This window comes from Epinephelus moara, chromosome 4, assembly GCF_006386435.1.
Source record: "Epinephelus moara isolate mb chromosome 4, YSFRI_EMoa_1.0, whole genome shotgun sequence".
NCBI lineage: Eukaryota > Metazoa > Chordata > Actinopteri > Perciformes > Serranidae > Epinephelus > Epinephelus moara.
In genome coordinates, this window is record NC_065509.1 from 30,699,532 (window position 1) to 30,726,512 (window position 26,981).

At 42.8% G+C, this 26,981-nt stretch overlaps 1 protein-coding gene across 2 annotated transcripts in view; it reads right to left on the reverse strand.

Moving 5' to 3' along the window:
* Positions 1 to 26,981, reverse strand: part of wu:fb13g09 (ATP-binding cassette sub-family C member 5) — a 42,206-nt gene that overhangs the window by 13,765 nt on the left and 1,460 nt on the right. For both annotated transcript variants that reach the window (XM_050042099.1, XM_050042098.1), the window contains exons 2-20: positions 24,661 to 24,849; positions 24,011 to 24,166; positions 16,573 to 16,720; positions 15,396 to 15,629; positions 14,092 to 14,265; positions 13,323 to 13,470; positions 11,996 to 12,144; positions 10,757 to 10,864; positions 9,748 to 10,098; positions 9,582 to 9,653; positions 9,288 to 9,412; positions 9,115 to 9,187; positions 8,803 to 9,012; positions 7,008 to 7,133; positions 6,578 to 6,689; positions 6,289 to 6,473; positions 5,736 to 5,882; positions 2,026 to 2,155; positions 1,542 to 1,695 (exon numbers count right to left, since the gene is read on the reverse strand). In XM_050042099.1, coding sequence (XP_049898056.1) covers positions 1,542 to 1,695; positions 2,026 to 2,155; positions 5,736 to 5,882; positions 6,289 to 6,473; positions 6,578 to 6,689; positions 7,008 to 7,133; positions 8,803 to 9,012; positions 9,115 to 9,187; positions 9,288 to 9,412; positions 9,582 to 9,653; positions 9,748 to 10,098; positions 10,757 to 10,864; positions 11,996 to 12,144; positions 13,323 to 13,470; positions 14,092 to 14,265; positions 15,396 to 15,629; positions 16,573 to 16,720; positions 24,011 to 24,166; positions 24,661 to 24,839 — 2,981 coding nt within the window. In that variant the 5' untranslated portion in view covers positions 24,840 to 24,849. The remainder of the gene's footprint in view (positions 1 to 1,541; positions 1,696 to 2,025; positions 2,156 to 5,735; positions 5,883 to 6,288; positions 6,474 to 6,577; positions 6,690 to 7,007; positions 7,134 to 8,802; positions 9,013 to 9,114; positions 9,188 to 9,287; positions 9,413 to 9,581; positions 9,654 to 9,747; positions 10,099 to 10,756; positions 10,865 to 11,995; positions 12,145 to 13,322; positions 13,471 to 14,091; positions 14,266 to 15,395; positions 15,630 to 16,572; positions 16,721 to 24,010; positions 24,167 to 24,660; positions 24,850 to 26,981) is intronic.

Sequence of the window (26,981 nt, forward strand, 5' to 3'; positions counted from 1 at the left end):
TTCACTTCCTCGACGTCTACCTCAATCACGTTACTTTGCAAGGCAGCTGGATTTGTAAAATCACAAGATCATGTGAGAATCCAGCCCAGAGTCGCTTCATAACCTGCCCCAAATAGCTCCTGTGGTAGAAACTGTCTTGCCAAATCTCTACTGATGGACACATTTCTATCATTGCATGGTATATACCATCTTATTCCCCAACCATAGTGGCTTGAAATCACAAGATCATGCAAAATCACAAGATCATGTGAGAATCCAGCCCAGAGTCGCTTCATAACCTTCCCCAAATAGCTCCTGTGGTAGAAACTGTCTCGCCAAATCTCTACTGATGGACACATTTCTATCTTTGCATGGTATATACCATCTTATTCCCCAACCATAGTGGCTTGATATCACAAGATCATGCAAAATCACAAGATCATGTGAGAATCCAGCTGAGATTTGCCTCATAACAGGCCCAAAATAGCTCCTGTGGTAGAAATGTTCTTGCCAAATCGTATACCGTCATATTGCCCAACCCTCGTCACTTGAAGTGTTAAAATCACCCAACTTTGCAACTGTACAGAGACTTGTATCCTGTTTTAGCGACCTCATTCTCTTGGTCATTACCCAAAGCTCATGACCATAGGTGACGGTTGGGACATAGATTGGACCAGTAAATCGAAAGCTTTGCCTTCCAGCTCAGCTCTCTCTTCACCGTGATGGTCCGGCACAGCACCTGCATCACTGCAGACACTGTGCCAAACCATGAATGAGGGTAATATCTTGTCATCTTGATGTCCCGACAAAATTAAACATGTTTAAGTTTTTAGTCTTGGCTCATACAAATAATGAAGTTCAATTACGTGTCAGCAAGCAATGCTGCACTCCCTCCAGCACCAAACAAGAAGCAGCAAACTGGACAAACAGAAAACATGGAGGGCACTGTGGGGAGGCACATGAGCGTGAGCAAGTCTTGGTTCTTTTATACTGTGGAAAAGGAGGAGAAGCTGGTGGAGCTGTGGAGTGAACACAGTGTCGTCCGACAAATATAGTGCCCCTAACCAACAGAGGCTGGACAAAATCTGAAATGTAAAGTTTTTACCCAAATATAGTTTATCTTTATAGATTATATTGATGCTGAAGTGACAAGGACACTGTCGACATATGATGCCTTTAATCTAGTGTTTTTAGAGTTGGGTTTTTTTGCAGACACATCTGGAACTGTTAATACGTCATATTTCTTAAAGGGAGTCTGGCGTAATAATTTCCACAAGGAGCAGGATGGGACATTTTATTCTCGCAAGGAGTGACCCTGCAACCAGTCTTTGCAAAATGTCACAGTTTGTGACTAAACACAAACTATAGGTTCACACTTTAGTCTTTTAAAAGTATTTTCAAAGTCTTTTCACCGTCCTCCAGTGTGAGCTTGAGCGCTTGTTTCTTATTAGCCACCTGCTGCCCTGCTCAGATTGCTCTCAGGGAGATGAAGTGTAATGAACAGCCTGTTTGAATCTCGGGCTCAAAAGCAATGATAACAACACAGGTTATGAGAGACTGACCTGGAGACACGGTTGACGATGCACAGGAAGGCTCCCAGGGGTACGATGGAGACCAGGAACCAGGGGAAGACAATGCCAACCATTCCCAAGCAAAACAGCACCAGGGTCAGGTTCTGTAGCAGCATCTCAGCTTGCATGGTGAGACGTACGTCAACTTTGGAGAGGAGACATATTGTATATCAGACACGATGATTTATCTCTGCGTGTGAAGAAAACTTTCTCTTTGTTTCTCTTGAAATGTCTTTTAGTGTTGTTGTTTCAGAGAGAGAAGAGTCTACAAAAATATTTCACTTTGAAACAAAACCAACCATCTAAAAAAACAGCAACGCACAAGATCAACATGTCAAGCGAATGACAGGGAGCCACTCACTCCATGTGAAACTACACTGTGTCTTTGGCAGTACACCTTGTCAACCAGGGTGACTTCACTGACTGAGAGCTCTCTTGGGGGAAAGGTTCACAGTCAAGACAAATCAAGTCTCACCCTCATCCATGTCTCTGGAGAAGCGGGTCAGGATCCGACCCAGAGGCGTTGTATCAAAAAAGTGCATGGGGCTGAGGAGGAGCCGGCGGAACAGCTTGTCGTGGAGCACCGAGGCAGCCTTCACCGTGCACTGTCAACACAAACAACAGCCGTGTTTGAACATGAGACCCAACACATGGAAACAAACAACCTTAAGAAACATACGGAAAGAATCACGGCTCGGATAAACAGATGGTTGGAAGGAAATCGTCTGTCAATGCGCTCAGCCACAAACACAAAACGGATAAATACAGTGGCACTCATATGTTGCCTGCAGAGTTACAAATGCTACTTAACCATATGCTAAGCATGTGCACAATGGTGGGTGGGTAGTTATTTTCCCCCCTTGCACAAGGCAAGCTGTCAAATCTTCATTTTTAATGAGTTTCTGGGAGGCTGACATAAAGGTCATGACCTAATGAGCAAGAGACATTTCACCAATAGGACAGAAATTACATGTGGCAGCAGAGAACAAATTAATTCTATTAATGGAATATTCAACACTCCCAAAGATCTCATCACAGCTAGGGGTAAAAAAAGATTAGCCATCTTTGAAAAATTAGCAATTTCAAGTGGCACACATTAACGTGGGGACCTAACCTCTGCAATGCAGTGTCAGGATGGGTTAGCTTGAAAAAGAGGATGCACACCCGAAGGGGCACTGGCATGCAAGCACGCACATCCTTCCTTTCTCTCTGCCGCTTTGTGTCTCTCTCACACACAAACACACACATGGTGTAAAGCTGTGAGACACGGCAGTGGACAGATAAATGGATTTGGCCCACAGGCATTTTCAATTACAGCACTGGAACCATGAGAGCATGAACAAATGACAACAAAGACAATTAAAGAGGAGCACTGCTTAACTGTACACCACTGATAAATCAGCCAGAGGTGTGGACTCCATTCACATGACTTGGAAACGAGTCACATATTTAATAACTTTAGACCCAACTTGACACAATCAATGACTTGTGACTTGAGCTTTTTGAAATAACTAACTAACTAATAATACTTGATAACTTCCTCCCCAAGCCCAAAGATTAAAAATTATGTCATTTAGAAAGTGTGTCACCAATCAATTCATTCCACTTCATTTCCTGACTCAGCAAATATTAATGTTGTTCATTCCTGGCAAACTGACACTTAATAGAGTGCTGCAGGGATGATGTTTATTTGTCAGCCAACACGGAAGTTAGCATCGCCCCGGTTCCCTCGACAAAAAGCCACTGGAACTTTTTCGTAGGATTTTTGATTATTGCAGAAAATAATCTCTGTGGCAAACTTAAGTTCATGATACTTAAACGTTTTGTTCAGCATGATAATCTTCACACACCACTTTTATGATTTTTGCAGCATAAATGCAGTCGCCAGAATTAAAAAGCTAACATTAGGCTATAAACAAACTCCAACACGGTTGCATGACTTCATTGTCACCACCACAGTGAGGTTTTGAAGCCGCATTCGGCCTGATGATGTTCTGCAGTCTCATTTAGCCACTTGTTAGCAACCATCCTTTTTTAAGACACGTAAAGGCTTCAGAATTTACGAGTGATGCATTTACTGTCATATTTAATGTTGTAGAACTAAATGTGAAAGTCTCTTCAGCTTGTGTTAATCACAGACCTTATTTTAGGCATCTAACCAAAAACCCACTCATAAAACCCACTGACTTCGAGAAGAGGGAACTGGGAGTGCTAAATTGCTGACTAACTTTTCCGGTTTTAGGACTCATTCTTGCAGCACTCTATTCCCCAGATCCACTTTGAAGCAATCCGACATAGGGCTGCAACTAACGATTATTTTCATTGTCAATTAATCTGTCGATTATTTCTTCGATTAGTCGACTAATCATTTTATCGAAAAATGTGTTAAAATGTTGAAAAATGTCGGTCTGTTTCTCCCAAACCTCAAAATTATGTCATCTAATGTCCTGTTTCGTACTCACGCCAAAGGGTTTTAGTTCACCGTCATGGGAGAGTGTGTAAAGCTGCCAATATTTCAACATAAGAAGCTGCAATAAGAGTATTTTGGGGTACTTTTATAGTACTTTTCTATGAAAAATGACTCAAACCGATTAGTCGATCACTAAAATAGTCACCGATTATTTTAATAGTCAATTAGTCATCGATTAGTCGATTAATCGTTGCAGCCCTAATCCGACAGCATCCAATCAAGTTGCAGGGGAGAGCCATAAAGAGCTAACGTTACGTTACTAAGCACCAGTTGGAAAAATTACAACCAAAAATAATTCCGTTCACGCACAAAGACTATGCACTGGTGAACAAAGTATAAACTGCACTACACAAAACTTGCTGGTTGAAAATTACAGACGAAGACGCAGCAACTTCCAACTTCATTCAACATTCAAGTTGCCAAAAGAATGATAAGTTGAGGCAAATATTATGAACATAGTTATTGCGAGCTGATGTTTAGCTAACATTAGCTTAAAGGTCCAATGTGTAGGATTTAGGGGAATGTATTGGCACAAATGGAATATAATATAATAGTTATATTCTCTTAAGTGTATAATGATCTGAAAATAAGAATCTTTGTGTTTTGGTTACATTAAAATGTGCCGTTTATATCTACATAGGGAGCAGGTCCTTGTCTACGGAGATAGTCATATTACTCTGTCATGTTTCTTTAGAAGTCCACAACGGACAAACCAAACACTGGTTCTAGATAGGGCCATTGGCAATTTTGCATCAGCCCATGTACTTAGAAGCCCCTCTGTGACTACAAACACCCTTTTTTAAGATGAAACTGCTTTATTCAGTGTTTTCACCAGATTTAAACACTGGGTCAGTTTGTTTTCGACTTCTGGATCTTACGTTATCAGAGAAAAAAAGGTGCGCACACATTAGCATGTGCTGACATGCCAAACAGCATCAGAGAAACCCTGATTTATAACATAAACCTGCTTTATTCAGTGTTTTTACCGGCTTAAATCATACAATCCATTTGTTTTGAAGAAGAAGAGACCCCTGTGGATAATTTGGCTCAAAGTAAAACCCTCCTGAATTTCTGGATCATGAAAAAGGTGAGCACACAAAGCAGGAACTGGGCAAGCGTTCCGTCTGTGACATGCCAAACAGTGTAGAAGAAACATTGATTTGTAACATGTTACTGCTTTATTCAGTGTTTTTATCAGTTTAAATCAACTGGTCCATTTGTTTTGGAGAGGAAGAGACTTCTGCGGATAATTGGATCAAAGTAAAATCCTCCTGAACATTGAACACTGAACAAATTCTAACCGGGAGAAGTTGCAGCTGGTTGCAAACCGCAATCCTCACCACCAGATGCCACTAAATCTCCCTGAATCTGACACACTGTTCCTTTAAGAGCTGAGGAAGTTCTTAACAAACTTGTTTTAACAAATTAATGTAATTTTAAAATGCATTTATGACTTTTGTGAATTTAATATTGGCACTGTTCTTTGTTGAAGAACACATTACAGCTTCTTTAGGACTTGAAATTTAAATTGTAGGACTTCAGACCTGATTTGGGACTTAAGTGTCGAAACTTGAGACTTGATTGTGACTTGCAAAACAATGACTTAATTCCACCTCTGATATCAGCTTCTTATATTCCTTTCAAACATCACTATTGTTTCCAAGTTCATCAGTGAATGAGTGGACAGAGCATGTGACATACAGAGGGAAGCTCACCTTCACAAACACCAGCCCTCTCATTGTCTTCAGCAGCAGAGCGGCTCCCATGGACACGACGTAAACAGTTGAATAGTACCGAATGTGAGGGTTGAGTCTCATGCTGTTGCTCGCCATCGTCTCATTCACCAAGATTAATGATGTGTTCTGAGGGCAGATGGAGCAACAAATTACCAAGAGTGAGAGGAAAAACAAAAACCAATTTCACTCTATGTAGGAATTTTGCATCTAATGAAACTGAGAAAAAGTACAATTCGGAATACAAAAAGTACATGAAAAATCAGTCAGTTCAATGATGTTTACCATTCCGACTGCATTTCTCAAAAGCAGCTGCCGCCTGCTTTCCTGCACATCTGTTTCTTCACTGCTCGTGCTTGTTTTTAATTAAGTTTACCAGGGTGCCGTTACTTTTTTAATCATGCACATTCAGATTAATGCTCAGTCGGCTGCCACAACTCACTGGAGCATAGTAGTTATTTTTCTTTTGGGAGCCAAATACACACTAAAAGAAGAGGCGTCTATTATAGTAAGGCAGGATCGTCTCCGAACTCACCCCGCTGCCCTGCCTGATCCAGTAGCTCAGCCACCAGTTACAGAAGGCTATGCTGCCGGTGGTGGAGAGGAAGAGGAAGATGTTGATGATGAAGACTATTGGACCTCCTGCTGCTTTGATGTAGGCGCTGTACACAGACCAGGCGACAGCACCAGAGCCCTTCTCCTCAGCTTTCATCAGTCGCTCTGAATAAAAGATGCAAAAAAGAACTTGTAAATGATTCTTAAACAAAATAATCATTTACCGCTCATTCTACGTGCAGAGCGTATAAAGCGGCGAGGTCTCTCACCTCCTTTCTTGCTCTCCACCTTTGGTGCGACCTCGGCAACATCGGCAGCACCGTCAGCCTTTTCTGCGTCCGCCCTCTGCTGCTTGTTTTTTAAATTCTCTTTCACCAGATTCTACGAGACAAAAAGGTCAGGAGTGAAAGTGAGCTCTGAAACATGCCATCGGCGCAAATCACAGCAGCTGTAACAACAGCGCCATGTGAGTCATTTAAACAGAGATATCGGTGACAGGGTCTTTAGCGGCGCACCAGTAAATCAATACACGCATACAGAATGAAAGGCCATGTAAGCATTAACATTTCCAGCTATTGGGCCTGCCTTTCTGGGTTTATGAATTATTCAGATTGTAGTGTTCAATGTTTTTGTGCAGCGGGGGCAAAGATGCCTCACTCAAAAGAGCTGGCTTGGTGCCTCGTGTGCCCCCAGCCTTACCTCCTGTTGCATGCTGCTGAATAGGCTGGCATAGTCACGCTCTTTGCTCATTAGCTGAACATGGGTGCCGTGCTCGGCAATCTGCCCGTCCTTCATCAGAATAACGTTGTCACACTCGGGCAGATACTAGAAAGAAGAAACATAAAAAACAGAGGAAAATTAGTGAGTGTTTAATGTTGTAGACACTTTGCAGACATTAAGAGCTTTAAAACTTTAATCACCTCATCTAGACTGCTTTTAGATCTACTCCTTCCTGGTCAAAAGGGAGACACTACAGGTGAATAAAATAAAACTTTTAACCAATGAAACTTCTCCAGTTTGTTTCTGACATTAAGACAATTATGTTTTGTACAACAAGTTTTCTGAAATTTTATGTTTTAATATGCAAATGCGACATTATCTAATTAAATATGCATGGTTTTATTGTCTCCATCTCTGTGGGTGTCTTCAAAAGAAACCTCAAGACATATCTTTTCAGTTTGGCTTTTACTTGAGGTGCCTTGTCATTTGTTTCCTTAGTTTCATAGGGATGTCCCAGTCCCTAAGATTTGTTTGCCTCTGATCCAGATCAGTCATTTAATAATGAGAATCTGCCAACACAGAGTCTCAATCTGATACTTCTATTTTCCTAGATAATACAGCTGCACAGTGCACTTTAGTTTATTTGATTTATAAGAGGACAGTGTGCAATGACACTAATCACTTACAAGAGCTGAAAACATGGTTGCACCAGATTTAACGAAACGTTAAATTCCATCTGTAGTCCTACACATAACAAGTAGACGCAATAACTAAAAATAAAATTCAAGGTGCAATGCAGGCTACAGTAAATCCATGTGCCTAACATAACAGAAGCAGTATGTATGTACACACAGCACAGCACAAAATACAATGCTACCTTGTAAATCAAACAGGTTACCACCGCTGGTGCCTTACATAATAAAAATAGTAAGTACACACTGCACATACTTCAAAGATATTAAACTCAATCCAGTGTAGGTTTATATGCTTCACAATTTAATAGCTCTGCAACTCATTAAAATAAAAAGTCCCTGCATCCAATTTTTATTCTTATTTTTAACAAAATAAAGTATAAAACAAATCCTCCTTTTAATCTTTTGGATTTGTCACTGTCTCGAGGGAATGTCTCTGTCCCTTTAAGAAAATATTCTCCAGCGTTTGTTGTTTTGGTGCGGCCCCTGCCACCTGAATCAGCTGTGTTCCACTGAGAGTTTACTTTCATCGTCTGGACTTCTTTTGGGCGGGTTAATTAAGAAATTACTGTTATGGCTTTTTGCTCATGGGGCTTATGCTGAGTTTGCAGTGGCGATTGTTGTCGGCTCTACACTGTGTCTCTGCGAGCAGGACAGTGACTAGAAACAAGCAGTTTTCACACTGAGCTGAAATGAAACGAGTGCTCATAACTTCGGTAAGTAACAAAAATAAACAGTCTCAACCTGTGTTTTGCTTTCGTTTATGGCATGTACTGTTTCTGCGTGCACAGGAGCTCAGCAGAGTGGAGTAAAGAGACATAGGAGAGGAGAGAGGAGCTGTTGCACTCGTGCTGCTGTGCATAAAGGCTTGACAAGTAAAAAACACACCAGCTGACGCAAAATAAAAGAGCAGATCCTCTACATAACTCAATATAGCAGATACTGACCAGTTAAAAAAACGCCTTGATCAGCCCCGATCCCGATCTTTGAGATATTTTCAGGACATCCCTATTTTTTTCATTTATGTTATTGAATTTATCTATTTCAAACATTTTATTTATTTTTCTCAGACCGTCCCTTACCTGCAGCTGGTGGGTTACAAAAAGCACCGTCTGGCCTTTGGCTTTGGCGGCACCCTTGATAGCTTTACGGAAGACATGGGAACCCACACAAGCATCCACAGCGCTGAGAGGGTCATCCAGGAGAAGTATGGGCCGCTCACTGTAGAGGGCACGTGCTAGACTCACTCTCTGACGCTGCCCTCCACTCAGGTTGGCACCTCTCTCTCCAATCTAGAAAGAGAGAGCAGCTCCATAAAACTCTCCTCTTGTCGTGGTTGCACTGGATTGCAAACAGGTGCATGAACTAAAACTGAACAAAAAATAGACAGATACCTCAGTCATGTCTCCATATGGGAGCTCTGCAAGATCTGGGAGAAGGCAGCAGGCTTCCAGGACGGCATAATATCTGATGAGGAAATGATGAGGAGAGATGTTTAATGAGGAATGAATCTCAAACTTTATTAAGTTAGTTCCTCATAACGTCATTATACAGCAGCTGATCTTACTTGTCTCGGTTGTACTCATTTCCAAACAGGATGTTCTCCTTCAGTGAGTCATTGAGGATCCAGGCTTGCTGTGCCACGTAGGCGAAGCCACCATTGACCGCTACATTACCGTCTAACAGGGTCATCTGCAACACAAAACCAGCAGGTTGAAAGCAGAGACAACACTTGAAACTTTTCAAATTGTAGGCCGGTGCGTGGCTTTGGGTGTGAATAAAAGATTCAAAAAGACTATTGCTGCCTCTGTTATTCATGTCTGTGCTACTTGAAAAGGAAACTTAAAGTGAACAATCTCACCTGCCCCAGGAGAGCAGACAGAAGGGAGCTCTTTCCGCTACCGACACCTCCGCAGATTCCAACCAGTGAACCCTACAGAGGGATTAAAAAGGAAGCTGCAATGAGGGAATTACATGTTAAATAAAAATGTCCTTGATGCACTTCTTGTATATGTTTGTGTTGTTACCCTCTTAATGCGCTGATCAATGCGGTGCAGGGTCTTGTGCAGAGGAGGTCGTATGCTCTGAGTGGAGGAGATGGTGCTTTGTGGACTCTCCTGCTCCATATTTGTAAGGAGACTTTGTGCATTAGGAGTTTCCTTGTTCCCTTTGCCGTCCTCGGTGGAGATGTACAGACTGAGCTTCTCCCTGCGCAGCACGCGCTTCATCCCTCCTCGCTTCTTGGGAGGCGGGTTAGGTTTTGCAGGCGGAGAGCGAGCTTTTTCCCAAGCCAGTGTCGCGTCCTGAAATTCCACCGCATTGCTGGGATCCTCCGTTTTGACCAAAACTGCCTCTCTGTCATCCATCATAAAGAGCCTCTGTGGAGACATAATGGGTTCTTTATGCAACATTAATTTTGTCCAACTTGACAAAATTTTAAGGACAATTTAATGCTGTTTTTTATTTCGTGCATGACAAAAATAAATCAGTGAAAACAAGCTCAAGGTTTGTGTCTTTACTTATGAAGCGACAGATGGTTACAATGTGGTTTAACATACTTGATGTGCTGTGTTACGAGACATGTTTAGCCGTGCTGATTCATTACTCAGCCTTGTGCTTATTGTACAGTCTGTCCTGTCCTTGAGTACCTCATTAATTTATTATCCACTGCATTAGAGTAAAAACACAGAATGCCTCGAGCCGTTTGGTGCATCCTTGGCCGGAACTCTCGCTTACTTAAACCTCGCTGGCTCTGAGAAACCATCTCTCACTAACATGTGACTTTTACCATGTGTTTGGAATACAGTAATGTCGAAAATGTCAGTGCGCGATGTGGGTGGGTGTGTTTTTAGCACCGGCGGGAGCACCTTTTCATTTGCTCCAAGAATGGTGAAACCTACTTGCCCACTGACACACTGTCAAAACACAAACTGGGTGAATTAAATGACATATTGCACGTACCGGTGTTGTGCGGCTAAAAGCAATTTAGGGGGCTCTGAGACGGGAGTGGTCGGCAGATTCGTCTATATTTCTCACCTTGAATCTTTTGACTGCGACGGCACCCTCCGACAGGGACCTCACAGCCAGTGGTGTGACTTTTAGGGAAAAGGTCATGGAGTTAAAAACTGCGACCACAGTGAATGCCTGAGGAAGAATGAGTAGAGATGAAGACAGTTATTCTCTATAAATGCTCATAATAGCAAGAGACTTGTCACATCAACTCAAATTGAAAATGTATCAATTTAGAGGTAGAGTTCACCCCAAAATAACTAACTGATAATTACCTGTAGAGTTATTCATCAACCTAGATTGTTTTGAAGTGAGTTGCACAGCGCTGGAGATATCGACCGTAGAGATGTCTGCCTTCTCTCCAGTATAATGGAACTAGATGGCACTCAGCTTGTGGTGCTCACCAGCAATGTCTCTTTCCAGAAATCATGACTCATTTACTAAAGATGACTTTGTTATGAGTTCAGGGGAACTATTTTCTTCCTACCAAACTACAACCACCAACCCTTTCACTGCGCAGAAGGACGGGACGAAAAGCTCATGACAGCACGATGTGTAAACAATCATGGCGTCCTCCTTGGCTAAGCTATAACATTAGTTAGCTTAGTGGTGCTAGGTGAACTAGCAGCTCGGACATCTGGAGGGAGCTCGCAGTAGAGCCGCTGCTCCTTCGCAGTCAGTTAAGGTGGTTCAGGCATCTGATCAGACGGCCTCCAGGGCCCATAACCTGTGGCAGGAGGGGTTCTGGGCACGTCCCACTGGTAGGAGGCCCTGGGGCAGAGAGATTACATCTCATCTGGCCTGGGAACACCTTGGTATCCACCAGGAGGAGCTGGAAAGCGTCGCTGGGGAGAGGGATGTCTGGGGTGCTTTGCTCCGTCTGCTGCCCCCGCGACCCAGCCGTGGATACGCGGATGAAAATGGATGGATGGATGGATGGAACTAGCAGTGCTTTGAGCACCAAAAGCTGAGTGCCATCTAGTTTCATTATATTTTAGAGAAGGCAGACATCTCTACAGCTGATGGCTAGGACACTCAACAACTGACACCAAAGCAATCTAGATTGATAAGTAGCACTACAGGCACAAGGGAAAAATTTGTATTTGAATTCTGGGTGGGAGCTGTTCCTTTAATGTAAATTTAAAAAAAGAGGAAACATGATTTTAATAGAATTTGATGTTTAGCAGACATTTTCAGTGAATACAGATGAATCCAAACGGACGTATGCAGTGAACATGCTGACATTAGGTTCCCATTTCTAAATACCTGAGCTGCAGTAAGGTCATAGCCCAAAGCCATGTGTAGGGTGAAAGTACACACGCTTGCTATCACCACAACGATCGGGGCCACACCCACAGTGAGGCTCTGGACAACCCCGGCTCTCTCCAGTATCCCCCTCTCTTCTGATCGCACCTCTTTTGAGGACAGATAAGAGAAAGAGAGAGATGATAAAAAGGCAAAGAAAGAGAGGGTAAATATAGTAAAGGATTGAGTGACTCTCAAAGGATTCTCCAGTGAACGTTCAATCAGCAACACCACGAGAGTCGCTAACCAATACACAGCCAGTGGACAGAAACAGAGACAGAAATAGATACAAGAGGGAGCACGAGGGCCCCACATCCATACATGGCATGAAAGGAGCTTCAAAACCTGCTGAACCTTGATAAGTCTACAAGTCTAATGCCCAAATCCTGCCCCCTCCCCCCTCCTGCATGTTTGTATCTCCCAAATGCACACCGCTAGCTGCTTTGTTCACCCAGTTCACTCGGTGCACGCACTGGAACAAAAAAAAGCTTGTGCATCTTTAATTCAGACCCAGCAGCGCTGTGTGTGAAATATGAGAACTCCCTCCTCCTGCTACATGCTATTCTCCCTGGGATTTGCGCGGGATGTTCTGTGTGTTTCTGCACACATTACAAAGCAAAAGTCACACGCCCCGGGGCAAAAACACTGTGATCATCAATTTAACAACAATAGTAATTGAAAGGAATGACACTGTAACTCTTAGGGCTCATTGGCCATTAACTTGAATGGCGATTAATTATCATTATAATAGGTAATCAAAGGACAGCAGTGAAAACGAGCCCCACCTGGCTAATTTGAAGCATGATTAAAAGTGGAAAATGATCCTTATCCTCAACCTACAGCGCGGGCCTCATGAGAAAAGGCCATTGCTAATTCATGAATAAGTGGAGTAGCCTCGACAGTCATTCAAGGTATCATAAGGCCCCAAACACCGTGCAAATTAACCTTGAAGCCGATGGATTCAAACTGGCCTTGATTATAGAGGATGGCACGGGGAGAGACTTAAACGGTGCAAGCTAATGAAAATGGATTTAGGGTCAGGGTTATCTCGCCAGTTCACTAAGAGGATAAGCCTAATTTCAGGTGATAAACTGACCATTTAGTTGCTCATTTGCGACAGTGACAGGTGTTCAAATGAGGTGACCCTTTATTATGGGCGAGTTGGGAATAAAAAGCCTAATAAAGCACTTACTTGCGTGAAGTTTGCATCTCTGGAAAGCGACACATTCCTGAGCACAAACATGAAACGAGCAGCGTATTATGACATCGGAACACGACAGCCACTCACTGTGAATGTTCTGTGCGAAGGCATCTTCCCAGCAGTACATCTTGATGAACTTTATGCAGCCCAAGATCTCGTTCATCAGCCTCACGCGCCGGTCAGTCACCGCCACACACTTCTTGCGGAAATACGCCGTCAGTCTCGATGCAAGCATCTGTCCAGACGGGAGCAGAGGAAATGATGACAAGGGAAATAAGTGGCAGGGGAGGAAATGAAAGCAGACACAATCACATTAGCTGTGCTGCAGGCCTGTCCGGGGGACCAGAGTGATAAATGCCTTTCACATCAATACCGGGGTCTCTGGCTGTCAGGCTCCGACTTAGACGGAGTGTAATTTGAAAATAACAGCTCCAAAGTTGACAGGAGATTGATAGCTGAGGAGTTGTGATGCTTTTAAAAAGTGCTTGTTGTACTCTTCAACAGCCTGAATTAATGTAAAGATTTTATTCATGTCTTCAAGTAACCAAATTTCTAAAAGTTCTCACTCAGAAAATAATGACTCAGCAATAAAGGGACATCTCTGGTCGTTAACTTTTGGTAAAACTTTTAGAAATTGTTGCGATTTAATTGCTTGTCACAGCTGTAATGAGTGTAATCATTTGGTATGAATTTTAGAAAAGTTTGCAATGAAACTACATTCAGTCATTGACACTAACAGCTGTCTGCGTTGTTATTAATCCATTCTGACATCTGTGCCTGTAATAAAAGTCTGCTGTATTTTGTCTCGGCCTTCAAAACTTTCTTTGTCTCACAGATGTTTGAGCTGAAGTCGTACCATGGTGGGGTAGAAGAGGATGAAAATTGCTGACCCCACCAGAGCAGTGGGGCCCAGGAAGTATGCAGTGTAGGACAGACCCAGGATTCCCACCAGGGGCCCCCCGGCCAGCAGGCAGCCCACTGACACCGCTTCATACAGCCGCTGGCCGTCACTGGAGCAGATGTTAATCAGCTGGGGAGAGAGACAATGATTTACGTTACAAATGGCATTTAAAACCAACAATAAACGAAAGCTTTTCAATCAAGACTCACTGAAACCTCACCACTAACTAGCCAACAGTTAGCTGCTGATGACCCGCACAGTTGGCCCAATTCAGTATTTTAAAGCATCGGAGAAGGTGAGTGAAGTGGGGTGGCTGTGGCTCAGGAGGTAGAGTGGGTCGTCCACCAATCGGAAAATCAGTGATTCGATCCCTGACTCCTCCAGTCTGCAGGTCTAAGTGTCTTTGAACACGATACTGAACCCCAAATTGCACACAATGGCTGTTTCATCCATCCATTGGTATGTGAGTGTGTTTAAAGAAAAAGGAGTAGCTGGTAGCACCATCTATGGTAGCCATGGCCACCAGAATGTGTGTGTGAATGGGTGAATGTGAAAATGGAAGTGAGAAAAGCAAACAAACCACTAAAGTCAAGAGGGCATGAGACTGAAACAAACTTGTTACATGATGTTAGATTAATTTTTTAGAAGACAGATTGTAATTGTTTGTGTTATTGTGTGGTTATGCAAAATGGTAAATATCCATTGTTCTTTCAACATCAGGCCGTGTTGTTAATGTGCTCACTGGTGTCATGAGTCCGTCCAGTCGGCCTTCCGGTTTCAGTTTTTGAATGACAAATGCAGACTACCACCGCCTGATGACATAAAGTTATTTCCTGTCACGCAGCAGCAGAACATGCGTGGTAGTTGGCCCTTGGCTGTAATCTTTGCGGTGTGTTCAAGTGTAACTTTTTGGCTTAGACATAGGGGATGTAAAGCGACGCAACAGTGGGCCTTCATCAGCACTTGTACTTTGATGTTGCCTTGGTGTGTCTGGGCCTTAAGACTAAAAAATCAATTTTGCAAATACAGTTGTCCTTATTCCCACGTTTACTTGTTGGACAATGATTCCTCTTAAGCTGTGTAATGACTAATCTTAGACAGCCTCCCCTCCCTCAGGCTGTGGGATTTGTCGAGATCTGAGCAGAAATGGTGTAAGAGCAGAAATTAAATCCATCTCAATCATCTGCATGTGGTGCCCTGCAGCAAAGGGTGATTTAGTTAATTTGGAGATGAGTCCCCTCCAGGATTATATCACCTACCTCGCCTGGACTGATGTCTTTAGTGCTGCGTAGGCGGAGGATCTTGTGGAATGCAAAAGTAAGAGCGGCCCCACGGAGACGTGCTGCAGTGCGGTAGTTGACGGCCCACATGAGCGCCAGAGACCAGGAGCGCATCAGCTCCATGAGGAAGATCCCGGCTACCAGAGACAGGCCGAACGGCACGCAGCTCACTGCGCTCTGGGAGTACTCCAGCAGAGCTCGGACCAGCAGGGCCTGGGGACGAGCGGGGAGAAAAGGGTGAGGGGAGGTAAAGCGAAGTAATAACAGAACAAAAACGAGCAGAAAACAACAACACGGGGAAAAAGCAGAAACGTGGAGAGAGATAAAGTGAGACAGGAGACGGAGGAGGAAAAATAACAAGGAGATAAAAGGAGAGGGGACGATATAGGAAATGCCACAAATAGAGATAAGCGGGACAGGAACCATGTGAAAGAGAACAAAAATGAGATGAGAAGATGAAAGAGAATATTTTAAATCAACAGATAAGAGATCATATGAGTAAAATAAGCAGAAACAACTGGGGAGAACGGTTGCACAGCCAATTTAAAGGCCCGATATGAGAAGACATGAGAAGACCAACAACATTTTGTGAGGCACAACACATATGCGTCAGCAAGTGCACTGAATAAATCAGACAGGAATGTGAGACACATGCATCATTGTGTAAGAACTAAATCCAGTTAATACTATTAGTTGCGGGTAGTAGCAAGCACATAGCGTGTGCATAACGTGATATCAAAATAAACAGCTTAGAGCACGAGGAACAATGGGACGGCTATATTCAAATCTGGGAATTCCAATCATAATTACCTTTTAGTTTGAGGTGATTATTCAAAATTTCTGATAAGGAGCGTTTATAAATATCTGCACTTTGAATCCCTCTGTTGTCTAAGGCTCATCTATGGGCGTTTTTTGGAGCATGGCACCGAAGCGTGACCGGGTACAAACCAGCTAATCTACGACATTAATATGGGTGTCACTATCTAAGGCTTTGTAATCTCCCAGTATGTTTTCATTTCAATTTCCACACCAGCGTGAAACGGGATAAAGCGATTTTCAGAAAATACACCCGGCCTTGGGACTCCGAGCCAGCGACCATGCTGAAAGGCATAATCAGTGGAATATAGGGGGAAAGGAGGATTTGGACGGTACTCACGGGCCCGACGAAGCCTGCCACCATTGTGAGGAGGAGGGAGAAGATGGCCACCAGCATGCGGGTTTGGCAGAACCTCCAGAAGACTCTTGTCAGGGATGCCCCCTCTCGCCCTCGTCTTTTCAGCTCGTCGTGCCAGAGAGCTTCGAGCCTGGAACAGAGGGCAGGAGCACAAAATGATGACAAGCTAAAAAAAAACCTCACAGCTTGACCAAACCTCATTACATTGTTACTGAATTCCAGTTACTGAATGATGACTCTCAACAATTGGTCAAAATAATTTCTCTACTTTGCACATAAATGCTATGCAAAGTGGCTTTATGGTGCCAATTAACTGTATGTAAAAGCTGGCATTTTTGAAGGGTAAAATTATCATAAGTGAATAAAAATACTTTTGTACTGTTATTTTTCTTTAAATTACATTGATTAAAAGCTGTAGAGATGTGCTTCCAATTTATCAGACTGCCCGGAGGCACAATGGGGGATACAAACAGTCTGGCAGGCAATCATGGCCGTTGAAAATCACAAAAGAAAAATTAAGGCAGCTTGGCTGATAATAACGTAAAGGTGACCTAGGGTACACAATCATGCATGATGCACCACATAATTAGACTGAGACAGGTACTACCAAACATGTTACCAAAGATGTGCTAATGTGCTTTTATTGCTGTATAATGCCCCTTGAAGAGGGTAAAATATCTTGTTGGCCAAATGCATCATTGCTAATGACTCTATAAAGCAGCAGCGGAGCAGCTGCGGAAAGTAATTTACGCACTAATGACTTTATTAAAAACGTATCAGAGATCGACAGAACATTAAACCAACTAGACTCTCACACAGCCTGATAATTACTACTTGAAGTCAAATGGCGTTGAATCTAAGAAATTACAATTATTTGCAAGCCGATAGCTGCACAGAGCACAGCTTGAGCCACCGGTAATGAGCCTTCTATGAGAGTCATACATTTTGGTGTTGCTAAATCCTGTCAGCGGACCAGGCAAGGACCGGTGAACAATGTACTGAAAGAGCAGCAATAAAAGGTACACTCTCAAATTAACATGTACCTACATATAATAATGGTTAATACACTGAACAAAAATTTAAAAGCAACACTTTTGTTTTTGCTCCCATTTTCACGGCTTTAAATTAAAGATCTGAGATGTGTGGCACATCAAGATACTGATTAAACAGCATCATTACTACACAGGTGTGCATTGGGATGAAATGTACAGTTTTATCCTGGAAAAAAAAATAGGATTTCACATTACTAGTAATACAGAAATGCATTTTTGGTCACAGACACCCCAAAGAATCAGTCAGTAACTGCTGTGACACCATTTGCCTCACACCGTGCAACACTTCTCCTCCACATATACACCTTTTCGACAGGCATGGACTGGCTTGGCTTGGCTTGGGCCGTCAGCCCAGCACAGCAGGGCTATCTTCTTAAAGGTGTGTCTTAAACTGATGATGGCTTGTCTTGAGTGATGACGTTTGAAAGCAGAGTGCTGATCCATGGCTGCTGTTATTTTTGCTGCATGTGTTTTTCCACAGCAGGGCAGGTAAAAGAAGTTTACCTGTTGGAGGTGAGCTGTTTGCAGAGGTGCAGTAAGAGCCTGTTGTCTGCAGCTCTTCATCAACATCTCACTGTGGCTGTTTCTGCTTTTACTTTGCTCCCTTCTATATCATTAGACTTGATTTTTTTGAAGAGAAGCTGCTAACAAAGTTCCACTAATTCAGTAATACAGTCCCCGGTTATTCTGTTATGTACAAACTTTGATTGTGAAGCAGCAAAATAAGGAAATACAATAATAAGGAAATTAACTTGACACAACTTCTAATACGGCTGATAGTTACTCGGCGTGGCCAAGAGTGACAATGGAAAAAGGGTAACAGAGTTGATCAGGTTGTTGATTGTGGCTCTCTTCAATGTCTTTGTGAAGTTGCTGGATATTGGCAGGAACTGTAACACGCCAATCCAGGGCATCCAAAACAGGCTAAACCGGTGACATGTTTGGTGAGTATACAGGCCTTCTCTGACGTGCCAGATGCCATTGAAGCTGAGCAGCTGCCCATACAGGTTGGTTATGATGGAGAACTGCTGTCAGGTCAACACCCTGGTGAGGACAACAAGCATGCAGAGGAGCTCCCCTGAGATGGTTGCTCACGGTTTGAGCAGAAATTCTTAGGTTTGGCAAATCAACTGCTGCATCAGCTATCAGGGTGGCTGGTCTAAGATGATCATACAGGTGAATATGCTGGATGTGGAGGTCCTGAGCTGGTGTGGTGTGGCGGGTTGGATGTGTGACCAAATTCATGGAGATAACATTGAAGACGGCTTATGAACATTCAGGTCAAGGGTAACAGCTGTGGTGGACATTCCTATAGTAAGCATGTGAATGGCACACTCCCTCAAAACTTGTGATCTCTGTGGCATTGTGTTGTTTGATCACACAGCATGTTGGGTTATCCCTTAAAAAGAGACGTGCTCACGAAGATGGAATTTTAACAAATTTGCACCTAAAAATTTGAGGAGTCTTTTGTGTGCATAAAAAGTCTTAGATCTTCAACTAAACCTGTGAAAAATGGGGGCAAAAACAAAGGTGTTTGCATCTAAATTTCCCTTGAGTGTATTAATACACTTCATACCGAAGTGTCTGTAAGTCGTCTGTATTAGCCTGCATCGTGTATAACATAAATTCTAAGATTTAAAAACTCCACACTACACTTGCAGATCTTTAAGTGTGTGCGTGGTCACACCTAAATGAAAATGAAAGCACCCGAGCAACCGTGTGAGATCCAAAGAAGGAACAATTTTCTTTTAAACATGGCTGAAATGTTCCTAACAGCCATCGTCTCAGTTTGCCAGATGGCAGGCGAAGCTGATGTTTCGAGAGTGTGTTGGCCGGGACATCGCGTTCAAGGTTCGCACCTCACTGAGCACCAACAAGTGTCAACTCTCCCAGGGTGCTTTTTCCCATCCCCCCTCCTCTAGCCATCATCTCTGCTTTGCATCGAGGGGTTGCGTAACTGTTCTTTCTATGTAAACACAAACTAAAGACCTGCCGTCTTCAGTGACTCTGCAGCGTTCGTGCACACCGACGCCCACCCGCGCCAATGTGATAGCTTTGTGCTCCTTTGCCTAGTCCCTTTCATGTGCTCTTTAGCACACACAAAGCAGAAGCAGCACTAAACCTCCAGGCTGTGAGCCAGAGCCTTTTAACAGAACTGGTCGTTAACAACCCACACCGTTGTCACCAGATACAAGAGTGAACTTCCTCAAATAGTCACCCTCCACTATACTGCCAAGTAACCATGACTCGGCAGCATGTGAGTAATGGAAAAAGCATTGGTTTTCTTTTCAGTGAGCAGCAAACACTGAATGTCCACTAATAAGCTCATTGTGAGACTTTATTGTTCATTCATAGAATTAGTGCTCTACTACAGGGCGTTTCTCTGGTGGTGGTTTGGCAGGCAGGCAGACAGAGACTGTTATCTCATGGTCTGCTCCAGCCTGGCTCCAGTCAATGACAGCTAATGAATGTGACAGGGAGAGACAGTGCATCACAGGTGGAGGAGTTAATGACATAACAACCCAAGTCGGGCACTAACTCTCACTGTAATCTCTAATCCCTGCTATTCTTAGCAGTCACCCTGCACAGCACAGTGTTCCTGTATTGGTAAAGACAGAGTGGATGTTCATCAATTAAGACGCACTGCACAGAGTAAACAAACACACGCAACCCTGCACAGTTGTTGACACGGGAGGGAGTATTGATACAGAGAGGGGGGGTTTGAACCTGCTGACAGTTAGGGCAGGGAGAGCAAAGAAGGCCTAATATTTGTTCAAAAAAGAAAACAATCCCTACAGTGTGAGAGCAAAGCAGTGTGACGGAGATCAAGTTACCTGAATACAATAAGCTCCACTGAGTGCTTGAAACAAAAAATATGACTTTTCCACCTAAGAGGATCATTCTGTGTGTCATAAGCCCCGTTTCCACCGAGTATGGTACAGTTCATTTCGGTACACTTTCTTTCTGTTTCCACTGTGAAAAGTTGTAGATGGTACCAATGGAACCGTTCCATACCGTCCCCATATTTGGTCCCCCCTCTGTTGGGGTATCTAGCACACAGATGTGGTACTAAAAGGTGGAGCTGTGAACACTGCAGTCTGTTGATTGGTCAATAACAGATGCTCACTCTGCTCAGGGCTGAGTTGTGGCTGGTTTTGAGGCTCATGTAACCACTGTTCATACTGTGGAGAGTTTTATTAGTAACTGTAACTATAAAATGACAGGATGTTTTGCTGCCTCTAGCAACAGCTGGAGTCAAGGAAAAATAATTCACATGGCCGACTGCCAGCAACTTTAAAGGTGGAACATTACTTGTCTCTCTTAGATGACACAGACTTTTGGTAACAAGTGGATCCTCAAGCAGTGAGTGACAACAACCCTGCCCACATAGAGGAGTACTGTTTGTGGTGGAAACACTAAACAGACCTTGGGTCTAGGTACCATTTCTGAAGGGTTACCATTGGCTCCAAGGTACCATACCGCAAGTGTTTGGTGGAAACGGGACTATAATGTGTGTTTATATTACAAAACATGACTACTTGATTTACAGGATTACAGCACCATTCTGACTTTGTTGTAATATTGACTTGATGAGGTGAGTGCTCAGGGGCCCAAGAAGTCCCAGGTTCACTGCACTTTAATTAGTATTTTGATTAATTGCAAATCGGTAGATTGCACATGTGCAAAAAGAGAAAGTACAGGGCGCTCATGGTTGTAAATTCGTAAACTCCAGGTGAATTTGAGGTGCTCTTGAAGTCAAACATGTCAATCTTTGGGAAAAAGAGAAGCCACTGGGCTTACTTCAGGCACACTAGCATTAAGCCCTGGATGCACAGTTAAAATGCCTTTGTTCATTAACAAAACACAGTCCAGTTTTGGCCCACACTGGATCTTCCTCAGAGTGTGACTGGATAAGGGAGTCACCCAGAGTGGAAAGTTGGGATACCTTATATAGACAATAAGTGGCCAACAGGAATTACAACAGGAACTCATACAGTAAATATACAGCAAGTAGGCTATGTGGAAACTGGAATTACCGCTCCACAGTTGTATGCCTCCACGCTCCAGTCATACATCTATGTCTGTGAAAACATGGACACTTCACACATATCTTCCCCCCAGCAACACAAAGATCTGTATAGTCAGCACAGCTTTAAGGTGGGCACTGCAGATTAATGTCACCAGTTCAGTGTCTGACCAAATGTCTCCCCTTCTGTTCCTGAGATATGACGCTGAGTAATGGCCAGCAAAATGCTTTATGCAGAATTTACGATGTCATAGTAAAGCTGACCTTTGACTTTTTGGATATAAAATGTCATCACGTCTCCAATTAGCAAATGAATTCTTGAGTCATAGGAAAAAACATGTTTTGTGAGGTCTTGACCTTTGACCATCACATCCTAATCAACTTATTTCTCAGTCCAAGTGGGCGTTTTTGCCAAATTTAAAGAAATTCCCTCAAGCCATTCTTGAGATATTGTGTCAATAGAACAGGACGAATGGACGAACAGACGGATGGACAATCCAAAAACATAATGCCTCAGCTACAGCTATCTCCAGCGCTGAGGAATAAAAAAGTTATTTACATTATCAATTATAACCATAACATCAGTAAATGGACTTGCACTTTTAAAGTTCCCTGCAAGTCTTCGGACCACTCAAAGTACTTTTACACTATTTGTCAAATTCACCTCACCTCACACACATTCACACCATACAAAGTGTCCCTTCTAGTCAGTACAAACACTCACACACATTCACAAACTGATGGCACAACCTTCGAAAGCAATTTGGGTTCAGTGTCTCGCCAAAGGATCCTTCAACATGCAGACTGCAGGAGCTGGAGATTGAACTGCCAATCTTAGTGGACGACCTGCTCTACCTCCTGAGCCACAGCTACACCATAAACATAAACATAACGATGAAATGACCTCAAATACACGGACAACAAAAGGGCTAGGCCACTTAACAAAAAGGGTTTCAAATCTATTCCAGGACACACCAAAGCATCAAATTTAAAGATCTAACAAGTCTAATAAGTAAGAGACGAGTTAAATCAAGTTAACACAAACTAACTGGCACACAGTGCTCATTGAAGCTGGGTGTCTGAGTGTATAATAAAGAGGCCTTGCACAGTCTGCTGTTTGTGCAATATGAAACTGCATGAAAAGACCAAAAACTGCTCCACTCTAGTGCACTTTTTTTCCACAAACATTACTCACACAGGAGTAAAGAGTGGATTTGTTGGAGATTATTCTCAGTTGCCATGTATTTATGTCAGCAACACTGTACATGTGACTGACTAGAAATAAACCACAAAGCCCTAATGTTCATGGTAATGAAGGAACATGTCAACTGGTGCATTTTTTCCAATAGTTGTTGGACAATGATGGAAGTCTATAGCAAAGAGGAATGAGCTGTTTCAGGCTTTGGATACATGTTAAATACTTGTTGGTAGAATCAAGTGATAGCGGGGATTTGGTTTTCACATGAGATTTGTATTGATATAAGGAAGTACAGCCAGCCTTATCCTTTAAGGAGGAATAATACACTTCGCAGGGTTCTTACACATTTTCAAAACCTTTCTAGGAACTTTTCCTTTCAAAGAACCATAATAAAATTGTCATTTCAGAAACGCATACACTTCACTGTGTCTGCTGCACTTGCCGGCCTGGTTACGGTACTTTTCTACACACACACTTGCACAGGAGAATCTTGCTTACATCAAACATACACATAGCGTCTAAAAGCGGAAGGCTTGGCCAGTATAACTCATAGAAAATGAGAACAGTGCAAGTTTTCCATTTGTATCAAGCACCAAATAAATTGTCTGAGTTGATTTGTCTTCGTTGACATTGCACGTCCTTCGATGCGACTATTGTGCATTGCAGTGGTGATGCTGAAACGATATATCGTGCAGCCCTAAATTGACGCCTGTTAGAGCTACGTCATGTCAGCGGCTAACTTAGAGAGAACAAATTCACCGTTATGTTAAATTACATGTAAGTTTATCCCTGCAAGCTTACTGTAACAATTTCAGCAACATTCAGCACAAACAACAAAATCCAGTGACTTTTCCATACCTTTCTACTATTTTTTTTTTTACTAATTTCATGACTTTTCCAGGTTTTCCACAACTGTAGGAACCCTGACTTGATTTTTCTTTTTTCAGTTTACACATAATCACTTAGATTCTTGTTGGCATGTGAAGTTCATGCAGTTTGCATGTGTCTGCTTGGATGAGATATCCAACAACTCACAAACAGAAACCTCACTTAGACAAACCGTTCTCACATTTCAGCATCAAAGACTTTTCTGAACAGGTCACTTTCATGAGGCAAACCTCAGCCGTGTCACAGTTACCTCACCTTTGGCAGTTGATCTCAGACGCTTCATGGCAAGACAGTCCCCACACATCATCTATAGACAAGCTGGACGCCCTGTAGGCCTTCAGTGCCAGCGGGGAGAGCCAGTGCAGAGTCATAAATGAGAAGAGGCCGGCGTTATCGACTGGGTGCTGGTGCCTGGAATAGAGGAGGAGACGTGGAAATGGGTGAGATGTCTAAAAGTGCAGGCATACACAGAGGTGCTATGTTGGGGGAGCAGGCCCATGGAGGCTGCTGAGAGAGAAGAGGCGCCTTTGCCCGCCAGAGTCAATGAAAGGTGAATCATGCCTGCAGTGTTTGAACAGTAATTTGCACGCTCTTCACAGAAATCTGAAAGAGCAGTGAAAAAAAATAAAGTTCAGGGGCGGTTTATCAGTCGGCGTATGTTCAAACATGGGGCTGTCTGTCGCTGGGGGATAAGTTCCCATCCCTTATCATGACTTCCTGCTACTCTCTAACAGTCAGCACACAGAGCAGCAAACACAACAAATGTGCTGTGTGTCTATGCGCGTGTTTAAATGGGTATCTGTCTGTCAGTGTGCCAGCCTAAGACATCGCCTGTATGTCTTTATGCATTTATCTGGCTCACTGTCAGAGAGTCAACGTGTGATCTTAAATACAATTTTGTTTACTTGTGTGTTATCCTGAAGGGCTTTAAAAGCTGCAGGCTTTTCCGGTAGCGGCCTCGTCTCTTTGGGCCCCTCTCCGCCGATGCCTCTGCTTCCTCTTCCGCTAGCTCTGGTAGTGGTGGCGGGGAGGACAGCGGCAGGCCCTCCACCCGCCCAGCTGCTTCTAGGGCATCAGAGAACATGGCAGACGGTCTGGGGAGAGAAGAGTAAAACTACATTTTAGACTTACGACAGCAGCCAGCAGATACACAACTACAGATATTCACCCTCTGGTACCTGCACATTTCACTGCAGATAAAAACCTCTAACTCCTACGTGTCTAGTTTTATTATTACTATTATTAGCCCCTGAGAGTGCTCCGAGATCTGATTACATTTGAATACATCAGAGATTAAACAAGGACTCCAACTAACAATTATAACTGATTAATATGGTGATTATCCTCCAAACCCTGCATCTTCCAATTAAACCTCCAAATCCCCACAACATTTCATCCACGTATACATTTAATTTCATATTATTTATAGGTCTTTCTCTCATTTGTTCCATCACTGGTGTCTCTCTTACACACCACCACCAAAAGCAGGTCACACAAAAGTACCAATTAGATTACATAGATCATTAGGGAAGGGTGGACTCTAATAGATATGAAACAAGAATACAAATTAAAAAAAAAAAAAAAAATCAAAACTAATTTCATAAACATAATACAACTGAAAGGAGACACATTGTATTTTTTTAAATTATCTTTTTTCTTATTTAATTTAATATTTGTAACCCTTTTTCCTTACACCCTTTTGTTTCATCTATATTTCTTTTCTATTTACCTGGGCTGTACGCCACAATTGTGCCTGACATCTTGGAAAAAAATTAAGTTAAGTAATAATATTCTGATGATTACCCTATTAAGAATAATAATAATAACCTTTATTTATATAGCACCTTTCATACAAGAAATGCAGCACAAACAGCTTTACAATAAGGGCAGTATAAGCACTGAGTGAAAATCATAAAGTTTTAAAACTATAAATCATCAAATCAAGTATAATTTTAAAAGAGTTGCAGCAGCGTGAAGCATAAAAAGAAAGAGATTCAGACCTGTGTCAGGAAGTCAGAGCGAGTTAAAGGCCAAGGTGAACAGATATGTTTTTAGCTTTCTTTTAAAAATATTTAGCGAGCTAGCTTCCCTGACATCTATAGGTAAGTGCATCCCTGATCTTCTTCCGGCTGTTGTTGGGAACCTCCACTAAACCAGCAGCAGATGACTGCAGTGTTTTTGGAGGCAAGTAGTTAACAAGGGGGTTAGTGATGTAGCTCAGCCCCAGCCCATGTAGGGCTTTGTATACACGGAGGAGGACAGCAGAATCACTTTAATATGGAACAGGAAGTCAGTGCAGAGCAGCTCAGACTGGCCTGATGTGCTCTCCTCTCGGTTCTGGTTAATAGCTGAGCTGCAGAGTTCTTAATGAGCTGATGTCTCTGAGTGGTGTTTTTCGGGAGGCCAGTAGAAAGTGCATGAATCAGTTTCTCAGCATCTTATTCATTTAGAAATGGGCGCACTTTAGCGATGTTTCTGAGGTGGAAAAATTGTGTTTTTGTCACCATGTTAACGTGGGACTCTGAGGATCTGAATCTAGGATCATGCCCAGACTTGTCACCTTGTCTCCCTCCAGGGAATTAAATTCCTCAGATTATTAAGCAGCATTTCTCTTTTTGTTTTAGGGCCAGCAAGCAGGATTTCAGTTTGGTCTTAGTTTAACTTTCAATAATTATTGCTCATCCATTTTGCTATTCGTTAGTTAGTTTAAATGTGGGCTGTCAGTTGTCAGAAAATTGGGAAAACTGGAATCAGCATTTCCAAAGTGTTCATCTTTTATTTATGTAGCGCCAAAAAAAATTATAACAAGTTAGGTTATCTTAAAACTCAAAGATACTGATTGCACTGCTATATAAGGCAATTTTTTCATTCCAAGCTGACATTTTAGCTAAATTCTCCGCGGGAAAAGGGGAAGAAAGAAGCGCAGTAATCTTCCTGTTCCTTCTCCCTTTAACCCTGAGAGCTATTAGAGAGTAGCAGTGTTTTGCTGAATCACCCTCTGAGACGCAGATAGACTTGAGAAATCACCTTGCTCAGAGGTCAGGGCCCCTCTCTGGCATACGACTAAAGTGCTTATCTATTTAAAGACGACCTGCCAGCAGCCCCAGGAGCTCGGCGAGCAGACATCTGAGCTGCCAGTGTGTCCGTACACTGTCACTGATCCCTTCTATGGCAAAGCCCCGTGACAAGGTCAGCCAGACTTGGGTGTCGGTGCGAAGTGAAGATT